This window comes from Eurytemora carolleeae, unplaced genomic scaffold, assembly GCF_000591075.1.
Source record: "Eurytemora carolleeae unplaced genomic scaffold, Eaff_2.0 scaffold556, whole genome shotgun sequence".
Taxonomy (NCBI): Eukaryota; Metazoa; Arthropoda; class Copepoda; order Calanoida; family Temoridae; genus Eurytemora; species Eurytemora carolleeae.
The window spans coordinates 99,364-111,243 of record NW_019402189.1 but is presented as its reverse complement, the minus strand read 5'-3'; the positions used below and the strand labels follow the sequence as shown (position 1 = coordinate 111,243).

The window sequence follows — 11,880 nt, the reverse complement described above, 5'->3', positions numbered from 1 at the left end:
CTTGTCACAGAACTTATTAAAGGGGCTTGTGACAGAACTTATTAAAGGGGCTTGTCACAGAACTTATTAAAGGGACTTGTGGCTGAACTTATTAAAGGGGCATGTCACAGAACTTATTAAAGGGACTTGTCGCAGAACTTATTTAAGGGGCTTTTTACAGAACTTATTAAAGGGACTTTACAGATGTAAATATGATCTATAGAACTTATTAAAGGGGCTTTTTACCGAAATTATTAAAGTGGCATGTCACAGAACTTATTAAAGGGGCTTGTGGCTGAACTTATTAAAGGGACTTGCCACAGAACTTATCAAAGGGGCGTGTTGCTGAACTTATTAAAGAGACTTTACAGATGTAAATATGGTCTATAGAACTTATTAAAGAGGCTGTACATATGTAACAGAGCTAATTAAAGGGACTGTCAACGTGATTTTAAATGACCCTCCATTTAAAAGAGTCATATGCCAGATTTACAACAATGCCCGTTAACTGTTATCTGATTAACACTAATAAAAAATATTGTTGTTTTTATAACAACAAAATCAATTCTGTTTATCTTAAGCTGATTACATCATAGATAAATTTCATAATAATGGTTTAACATATCTATCTATCTATCTATCTATTTATCTATCCGTCTATCTATCTGCCTATCTATCTATCTATTATTATGTATTTTTGTTAAAACTAAAAATTAACAAAGAAAACTATATTCCAAACGCCTCAGCAAGAAACTTTTGAATCTCTAAGGTTAATCTTCCAGCAAGGAGAGAATAAGATTAAATCATTAAATTATTTTATAAACTTCCAGCTATGAAATGGTGAGAAGGCCAAAATTAAAATATTTTGTCGAAAAAAATATAATCTTTTGGTTAATTAAACAATAATTGGATAAAGCAATTAGAGTAGCGGGTAATTAGTGGAACTAAATCCTACAAATTAATACAAGCCTAATTAGGTCTTTAACAGATTGCTAGCGGGCAAAATAAAACAAAGGAATTGAGTTGTTGCCACAAACTCAAATTTTCTAATCCCTGCATCTCTGCAATCTTCAGGTGTAAACCTTTGATATTTCAAACTTAGACTTTTTGACGGAATTCACAGTTTGAAATATCTAAGGTCTGCGACATTGGGGTGCAAAAATTTCGTGATTAGAATATTAGATTTTTGGCAAAGACTCAATTCCTTTAAAAATATAAAAGTAAAGGTGATCATTTAACCCAGATATTTTTGATGATCGTTTTATATCTGATTTTAAACTATTATCTATCATAAAATATTCTGTTTTACGTAAACTAATTTAATCTGATGTGTATGGTAGCCCCATAGCCGGAAAAACTTTAACACTTTTATAGATGTAACAAAAATAATGGATGTTACAAATACCCCTCCCCCTCTCCCTGGGTAACATAAGCTAGGTGGCAAATCCCCTAATTTTGAGATTCTTTTACGATTTTTTTAGATTTTCTTTTTAGATTTTTAGAATTAAAATTTTCTTGATGAATACCATTTATTTCATAATATGTCTTAAAATTCTACGCATTTACAGATAGTTATAATAATTGTGTCGGACGTTTAATCATTAACTGAAGGCCGAAATCGGAAATTTAATTGACACGAGACAGGATTCACACAAGATGGTGTCTTTTTTTTAAATCTTTGCAATTTTGATGTTTATTTAATGAGCAATTCTCAAAAAGTTTTAAAACCATTTTTAGATTAATTAATTTATTAATAAAAGCAACTTTCATAATTTAAAAAATGAATGTTTTCAAAACAGCATTTTAATCATTGATAAATATTTTAATTTCTGTCTCTACGAGAATTGTTTATTTACTGTGTACTGCATAGTTAGTGATGGGCATTGGGAATTGTTTTATAAAATATTTTTATCTTTTATATGTTCAACATTTTACTCTGACACATTAAACTGTGGAATAGGATTTTAACTAAATAAGTTGATTTTAAAGCAATTAGTATAGATGTTTGCTTAAAACAACATCAAATACACATAGGATTGCTTAAATGTCGTCTTATTGATTCACTGTTATATGGGTACCACTGTAAGATAAAAGGCCTAGAAGAAAAATGAACAAAAAATGGTTGAATTGTTTAAATTAAATTAATTAATTAAGCAAAATGTGATTAAAGCAAATTTATACAGATAACAATTTTGAATTATAAGAAATGATCTTAAAGTAAAAATAATAACAATCTCCATATATGTATGCGCAGCTGATATATTATCCCTGTATCCTTGTATCATATCATTTACTCCATATGGTCTAGTTTATATACATACAGTATATGTATTATGTATTGTGTACAGACTAAGATATATACGTAATGTGGAAATGTTATATAAAGGGTGTTGAAAAAAAACCACTTCACACTTTTTTCTCTTAATTATTAACATTATTATGAAATTTATATCACAATGTCTTCTGTATAGGATGGTAGGATTACATGGGTCAAAAATATATAAGATTTGGTGAACCCTGCTCTTTATCTCTTGAGAACCCAGCTTTACCTAAAACCTAAACCTGTGTTAATATTTTAACTTAAAATTTTAAGACTATTTCCGTGGTTCTATTGAGTGCCCCTAACAAAATTTGAGACAAATCGTCCTGGGGTTTATGAGTTATGATCGGACATCCAAACTAACGCACATAACTACTTTAAATTTAAAGAATAGATGTAGTAAATGTCCTACTCCATAACAGTTTCTCGAACAAGTATCTATCCAGGTGCAACTCAAATTCTCTTGACTATCAATGTTAACCCACGGCTACAATCCCGTGAACTATCAACGCCACTACCACCGGGTGCGATCTCATAAACTATCAATGTCTCAACCAGGACACAATCCACACGGCTACACTCCCGTAAACTAATACATGATCCTCAACCTGTTTATCAAAATAGGGAACAATTACTCTATCGCAGTAAATAGTACGGAGTCTCTATATCAACTAATGTATTTAAGGTTTACAAGTTAAAGTTAATAGACGTAATTACAATTCCTACATCATTATATTTATCACATGGTTAAGGCAATCATATTACGCATTACAGCACAGTTGAAATAGTCGTAATTAAGAAGTACGTCATTATATATATATATATATATATATATATCACATGATTAAGGCAATCATGTTACGTATTACAGCTAAATCTGTTAAATTCAACCTGATTTAGTACCCTGGAAACCTTAGTCTGATCAAAAATGTGGAAGATAACGTCGATTTTCTGACTCTAAAAGGGGCTTAATAAACACTTTACAAACCAAAAACATGGAATTTTAATTTATACTTGATCAGACAAAGCTTATAAGGATACCGTTGTAAATCGCACATTGACATCTCTGCATGAAGGGTTGAAATAACGTTTACAGTCCCTTTAAAATTTTTTATTTTAGGCCATTAATGAACCGCAGAGGAAGGTTTATTGGAACTCATCTAGATCTGTTGGGAGCTGCATCTTCAATCTTCCAGGTTCAGTACTCTATATATATATATAAGACTTTTACAGTGCTTCATACAGTCACACCCTCTTTCCTATTAACAAGTATAGCTTTCAACTCGTCATTTTTAATCGTTCGCAAACTTTCGTGGATTTTATCTGTTTAAATAGGTGCATTTTCAAAAATAACAAATCTTGACCTTTTTCCGGTCCAAATTTGTCAACTTTGACCAAATTTGTCAAGTTGACAAAATTTGTCAACCTTGTGAGTTGCGTAAAAAATTCGACTTGATCGGTTCAGACGTTTTTACGTTATTAGATACAAACAAACAAGCAAACATATAAAACCTAGAAAAGGAAAGTAAAATAGAAAATATATATTATAATTAAAATAAAACAAAAATGGACACTAGCAATGCTGTAGACAACCCGAACTCGAATACCGATACGACTGAAGAACTATTTTACAGAAACATCGGATTGAATTGATTTGAAACACAATTTTGGGTTATTTTATACCATCTTGATTTCTTTAAGACCGCTTCCTTTAGTTTAAGTATGAGACCCGTGTTTACGTTTTATGATATCTTATTATAAACATTTTTTTAAGATGATTATTTTTTTTTAGAATTATGCGAATAGAAGAATAGATGTAGCAGACGCCGAGGATGTAGAATATGTTGATGTCTCGGATGATGAATCTAATGATGATGATGATATTGATGATCATGATGATACTGTCGATTATATTGATGATGATGATATTGTGGATGAAGCTACTGCTGATAAACTGATCAGTGCATCTCCTGAAGATCTAAAAGAATCCGACACAATAAGGTTTTTTCACAAATTAATCGATTTTCCTTAGAATACGAACATTAGTTTATGATATCCCTTAGAATACGAACATTAGTTTATGATATCCCTTAGAATACGAACATTAGTTTATGATATCCCTTAGAATACGAACATTAGTTTATGATATCGTCTTCAATGTTTAATTTGGTAAATACACTATAACAGAAAGAAGCTCAATATTTTGAATGAATTATGAGATAAAATGCGAACACAATCAAGACCTATGCAAAGGGACTGTAAAGGAAAAATGAAAGGGGGTATGGATGGAACCTGATAACCTCAGGCGTGGAACGATACATATAAGACATCTATCTGATGTTCCTGTCTCGAGAAATCGATATAAAACTGTGTCAAATTTATATGATAGATGTCTTATAGGTATGATTCAACGCCTGAGATTCTAAGGTTTTATCCTATACCCCCTTTCATTTTTCCTTTACAGTCCCTTTAATATAATTTATTTAGCATGAGAGACACCATGATATGCCATTTAATTGGTTGGCCTTAATTAATGGGACTGTTGTCGTAAATGTGACTTTTTATTTAAAAAGTGGAATATCCGATTTGTCGTTTATCTAGAAACTTAACTTTGCATTTCTGCTTCAGAAACAATGTAGAAAACTATAAGAATTAAACATGTGGATCTCTTCAAATAGAGGGTCTCTTAAATTAACAGTATTTTTCAACTTTTAAGATTTTCGTCTCAATTTTTACAAATTTTGTTTTACAGGAGTATGGCAGAAAATTTAGACATTCTTGAATCTTTTGGCGAAAAGATTAACAATAAGGTAATATACAGCGAAACCCATAAAACTGTAGAATAGAAAGACGACATTCAAGCAAACTTATGTGTTCTTGAGGTTGGTATAAAGTAAATAGTTTTAGTAGCTTGAAAAATAAACTTAGTTAGGGGGTCAAAGTTTACACTATTGCTGTTTTCATAATTGAGATTAATAGTCGTCTTCCTATTCCAGTTGTTTTTAGGTCACACTGTAGAAAGTTAAAAGTGATTTACCAAGTTTTGAAATTATTAAAAAATTTAATATTTAAAATAAAATTCTCCATGACAACCACAATCTGAACTGAGCCAATAATTCCCATTGGGCGCGCATTGGATTTCAAAATAGACTGAACAAAAATACGAGTATTTTCATGAGGCAAAGTTAAATGTTCTAATTTAACTCTTTATTTTTATCGAAAACTAAACATGTCATTATCTTATGCCGCCTGAAACAAAGACGATATATAAAAGTCGTTAATTTAACCCCAAGTTTTTTGGGACACCCTCTGTAAAATGTTGTACAGTGGTCAGCGTTTATTTTAATACAATGATAACATCTTTCTATGTGTAGGATACTGAATCCTATGTTGTACAGTGGTCAGCGTTTATTTTAATACAATGATAACATCTTTCTATGTGTAGGATACTGAATCCTATATCTTTCTATGTGTAGGATACTGAATCCTATATCTTTCTATGTGTAGGATACTGAATCCTATATCTTTCTATGTGTAGGATACTGAATCCTATATCTTTCTATGTGTAGGATACTGAATCCTATGTTGTACAGTGGTCAGCGTTTATTTTAATACAATGATACCATCTTTCTATGTGTAGGATACTGAATCCTATATCTTTCTATGTGTAGGATACTGAATCCTATATCTTTCTATGTGTAGGATACTGAATCCTATATCTTTCTATGTGTAGGATACTGAATCCTATATCTTTCTATGTGTAGGATACTGAATCCTATGAGGATCCACGAGAACAGTCCAACTCTTTGTACACAAGTGAACAGGAAGGTGAAAAAAAACATTTTTATTTTGATAAATTTTAGAATACAACGCGCCCAATTCAACTCAGTTGCATGGAGCATTTGTTACATTTATCTACAGTGAAACCCTTAATAACGAATACACTGTCTTATAATGGAATGTTGCAGATATTTAGTTTTTTAATTAAATGATTATATGGAAGTCTTTAAAACTGTTCCCGCATAATCTTGGATATTTATTTATTTTCGCAAATACTGAAATTTACGTAATATAGTATAAAACTCATTGAAAAATTGTCAAGACGACATTTGATAAATTCTTACGATGTATTCGTTATTAAGGGTTTCACTGTATCTTCTTCTTAACACATTATTATGTAATAGCCAAACCCCCTTTATAGGTCGTAAACTGGTATTTCAAAATTCTAAAATAGGTTTAGAAAACATTTTTGATTGAAAAAGCCATGCTTTTTGTTCAGTCATTTCCCACGCAAAGTTTGGTTCAGCTGTTACGACGTTACTAAGGAACAAACAAACACTAACAAATTATATTATAAAACTAATAGCATGGGAATCCAGCTTTGCTTGTTTTTTTTCTATAACTCTCACTCTCGACTCAACCCCATGAAAGTTTTAGTGGTTCTACCGCACATTGGTCCAATCATTGCATGGTCCGGTACAACATGTATTGTATATGTATTCAGTCGTACTCTCCAGTCTGGACTACCAAGTATTGAATCGACCCATCACGTTTTATGCAATAAATGTAGCCTGGCATGATTACAGTGACCGAATTCCACAATTTGAGACCAATCGGTCAGGACGTTCACGAGTTATGATCGTGCATCCAAACAAACAGACAGCAGTGAGACAGACAGAGATTACTAAATTATGTACAATGGTCGGCGTGTATATTGATACAATGAAGACGACTTTTTTGTTTAAGATTTGATTGTTAACAAGTGGTTTCTGAATTCCAAGTTTACAAGTAATCAAAGAAAAGCTTTTCTAATTGAAAGCTTCTCTTGACTTCTATGTTTATGTGTATCCATCCATGCTGTTTAAAACTGTACAATTGCTATGTCTAATGTTCATTGAACTAGTTAAAATACTAACTTTAGCTTTAAAGTCATCTTCCTATTTCAGAGTTTTCTGGTTATCACTGTAATATATATATTCTTGTATTCTAGGAACTCCTGACTCCCTAGTCTTTATCTGTTCTGTATATATATATATATATTCTTGTATTCTAGGAACTCCTGAATCCCTAGTCTTTATCTGTTCTGATCCTCTCAACTGCCCTCCTCCATACGGTAATATACATTAAAGGAACTGTTTAAGGGACTGTTAAAGGGTCTATTAAAGGGACTGTAAGCTTACTTTCAGAGTAACCCTCGGTGCAAAGATGACAATGCCCAATTTAGAGCTGTCCCTTAAAAGCTTTGTCTGATCAAGTTTAAATTAAACATTAAAGTTTATAAGTTTAAAAACTGATTATTTTCAATTGTGGTTTCACCACAAAAGTGACCAGCAGGAAAATACATAGAAATTAACAGAATTAAACACTTTTAAACCTGGAGAACGACAATATCTTCGACATTATTGATCAGATATAAGTTTCAAGGATACCGTTTAAGAGAATTATTAACGTAATATGGATTAAAGGGATTATTAACCTAATATGGGTTAAAGGGATTATTAACGTAATATGGATTAAAGGGATTATTAACCTAATATGGATTAAAGGGATTATTAACGTAATATGGATTAAAGGGATTATTATAGATTAAAGGTATTATTAAACTAATATGGATTAAAGGGATTATTAACCTAATATAGATTAAAGGGATTATTAACCTAATATAGATTAAAGGGATTATTAACCTAATATAGATTAAAGGGATTATTAACCTAATATGGATTTAAGGTATTTTTAACATGATATGGTTTAAAGGGATTATTAACGTAATATAGATTAAAGGGATTATTAACGTAATATGGATTAAAGGGATAACTAATACGGCTTAAAGGGATAATTAACGTAATATGCTAGAATAACCTGAACTTGAAAGAAATAATTAACGGAGATGTTTCTCATAAAAACCGCCATTTTTCCAGGGTTTATTTGTAAATTCCATTTTCCTTTTTTGTGAAATAATTCTCAAATTTTAGACTAAGAAAAATCTTGAAACTTTTACAGCTAATTATCTAATTGTAATTACACCATTACCAATCATCCTTCATTTTTATATTGACAATGTCCGATTCACAATGGTACCCTTAAAGGTTTTGCTCATCAAGTTGTATAAAATGCACATTTTTATCATTTTTAAAGGGATAGACCGGCTATGTAAGGTAGTTTAACTGAAGTGTTGCAGTGTTGTGGACAAATTCTTTAGGATTCATTTGAGACATATAAAACATGATCTGTAAATCCTAAGTTTGAGCGCAAAGTCGACGCTCAAAATCGCACTTTTGGGTGGATAGGTTTTCAGAATTGTTTTTTATTAATTATTAAATAACGACAAAAAATGCAAACAAAATTCTACAGTAAACTAACTAGTTGTTTAGGATCAGGTTGAGAAAATACAAATTAATCTTATCATCGAAAATAAGTAATCTGGTTCAACTATTAGTTTCATATAATCTCTCATTATTTAAAAATATTTTATGCAGATTTTCTGGAATTTTTATTAAAAAGACGACATTTGAAAAATTTGTAGAAATCTGCCAAAAAATTACTAATAAGAAACAAATATAATGATGAAAATTAAATAATTGATTCTAGAATTGAATTATTGTCAAATTTCTTTTGGGAAACATATGGTCCTAACCATCGAACTAGTTTACTGCATAATTTTTACTTTATTTTTCGTCGTCGTTATTCAATAATTTAAAAAAAACCGACTCTGAAAACGCCCACCCAAATTCATGATTTTGAACGTCGACTATGCACTCAAACTCAGTAATTATACATCGTGGAAATGTTTTTTATGTCTCAAATGAATCTTAAAGAGTATGTCCACAACACTGCATACTCAGTTTAGCTACCTTACATAGCCGGTCTGTCCCTTTAAAACTGATCATCTTCAATTGTGTGTTCTCTACAAAAAGTGACTTGTGCATTTCTGCTCCTGGTAAACAGTGTAAGAATTGTCAAAATTAAACAATTTTTAAAGTATAAAAATAGCTTACAGTTTTTGACCAGGTTTAAAGGGTACCGTTGTGAACAAGACAAAGCCCGCTTTAAATGGAGAGCTACTTAAAATTACAAAGACAGTCCCTTTAAGAAGATTGTCTATACCATATAGTATTGTTGTAACTAGGATATCCTGGTTCCTATGGACCCCCTCCACCTCCACCTACACCAGCTGTTCAAGGATATAAGCCAGTATCCCCTCCCCCTGGCGTATGGTCGTACTTAGGGTTTACAGCGAAAAGAAATCGTTTCGTATTTTTTACATTTCGTTCGCTTACGAAAAGTGCGAAAATTTCGCGAAAAATATTGCAAAAAAGACTAAATTTCGAGAATACAAGACGCATTTTCCGGGAAGAATTCGATTGATGGATTATCACGAAATATAAAACGAACTCAAAAAGATAGTTAGAGGAATCAAATTCTCTTTATCAAACATTTATTGAAGTAAAGGAAGAGAAATTATCAATATGACATAATAAAGATGCGAATATTGAGCTCTCAGAAGCAGAGAATTCAACAAGCTTTTTTGCGAAATTAATTGTTGCAGCTACAACAGGAAATTTATCGAAAAAGTTCGTGAAATGCAAGCAAACATTTTCGAATTTTCTCGCATTTATTCGCGAAACGTTTCGTTTGCTGTAAATCCTAGTGTACATTTTCATTAATATATCGGCGTTGATATCTATAGAAAGCTAAGAAAATTCACAGCATTCGCTTGCTTTCTTTTACAGGGTACTACATGTATTGACTTCATAGCGGACCTAGCGCCTTTAGTGTGAGAAATGTTTATAAAATCTACATCTACCTGAATCCGCTTGTACTCAAGAACACCTATACTTTAATCCTTATAACTTTATTATTCTAATATTCTAATAAATCCACCATTTTATATTTCAGACAGTACGGTGTACGACGGGGCAGTACAACAGCCCGTCCCTCCCCCCCTCCCACCTACTATTTAGAGAAGGGACGTCGAAGGTAAAATATTTATTTATGTCATTGTAATGGGTATTATTAAGTTTTTGCCGGGATTTTTATTTTTTCTAGTTTGGTGAGATGTGAAAATACTTTTATTTTGATCGAAAACAAACTAGAAAAATTTAAAATCATAGCAAAAACTTTTTCGCACGCATGATACCCATTTCAATAACAATTATAATTTTATTCAGTTTTACTCAAATTATTTAAAAGCAGGTCGATAAAGTTACTTAAACACCCTGATGAAATTTGAAATTTGATGAAAAAGTTACTTGTTCGCCCTGTGTTGTAGGGCGATAAAGTCAATTAATCACCCAACAACGGGAAATTTTATCCGTTAAAAACTTTAAAAAACATTAAAAAACCTTGTAAATTTTTTTTCTAGATTCGGAAACCAGTTAGGGTACCGGAGCCTGTAGGTAAATAAGTTTTTTTGTGACTTGCGACAAGCATTACAGACCCAGGGGATGTTATATTTGGTAACTATTCCTTAATGGGAAAAATTACAAATTTGATAATTTGGAAGGACGTCTTTTTTGTAAAAGATTACAGTGTGACCCAGACAATTGCGGAATAGTTAAAGAAACCTTAAAAACATCTACGTGAGTAAAAGTTAAAATATTTAACTTGAGCCTAACAGTTTTCCACATTTCCACAGTATACCTTTTCTAATTGATGTTTTGATTTTTAAAACAATTTCTACAAAAATCCCCCCCCCTTTCGAAAGGTAAACATTGATTGATGTTTCATTTAGAAAAAAACATAATTTGACTTATTAGAGAAATTGTTGAAACATGAAGTAAACTAAATCGGTGTCTTTGTTTTACCATCACAATATCATTAAGAAAATCTGCGAATTTTCTTTGAAATACAAATAAAATTGAACACGTACATTAGACTCTAATTTTCTAATCTGCAACTAATAACTGATGTGCAACTTGATGTCATAAACTTTTGATATTTTTATATTTACACCAACAGGTTGCAAAGATTTAGGGATTTAAAAATTGTAGATATAGGCAAGTGTTCAGCTCCCTCACAATTTAAAACCCAAACTTTTTTGGCGTAATTCGATGTTAAACTTTAAAGGGAAAAGGGAGTGTTCGCGAAAAATGATAGCAGTCTTTTTTCATCTGATGTTTGAGTAAAAGAGAAAATGGAATTTAAAAAAATTCCAAAAAAATTACGATAAAAACTTCTCGAATCAAATTCGGATCACTCCTATAAAGTTAAAAATATCATAATTTTTAATTTTAATCTTGACGTATTTTGTCGGACAATTATTTAGCCGCTAGATGTCTCTCGCATACTAAATCTCGTGGATTTGACTGGACTTCTCCGCTTTAAGCGAAGAACGTTTTCTACAATTTATTCAATTTACTCAAACATCAGATGAAAAGCAAATGATATCATTCATAACCAAATCTAATTCTGACTTAACCTTAACCCTCTTTCATTTTTCGCGAACACTCTCTTTACGCTTAAGCTTTTATATTGCATCTCTAAAACGTTTATAGCGTTTAGACTTATTTTAGTATTTAAAAAAAATTAAAAAATCTATTTTTTGTTTGACATTTTGTTTGTTTGTTTAAGCTGCTCCCCAA

The 11,880-nt window shown here is 31.2% G+C and overlaps 1 protein-coding gene across 1 annotated transcript in view; it reads left to right on the top strand.

Annotated features, from left to right (window-relative positions):
* Window positions 1–10,695, top strand: part of LOC111718262 (serine/threonine-protein kinase rio2) — a 12,862-nt gene extending 2,167 nt beyond the window's left edge. The window contains exons 3-10 of the mRNA XM_023493803.1: window positions 3,420–3,495; window positions 4,092–4,300; window positions 5,052–5,109; window positions 6,064–6,127; window positions 7,353–7,412; window positions 9,426–9,525; window positions 10,196–10,276; window positions 10,662–10,695. Coding sequence (XP_023349571.1) covers window positions 3,420–3,495; window positions 4,092–4,300; window positions 5,052–5,109; window positions 6,064–6,127; window positions 7,353–7,412; window positions 9,426–9,525; window positions 10,196–10,276; window positions 10,662–10,695 — 682 coding nt within the window. The remainder of the gene's footprint in view (window positions 1–3,419; window positions 3,496–4,091; window positions 4,301–5,051; window positions 5,110–6,063; window positions 6,128–7,352; window positions 7,413–9,425; window positions 9,526–10,195; window positions 10,277–10,661) is intronic.
* The last annotated feature ends 1,185 nt before the right edge of the window (window positions 10,696–11,880 follow it).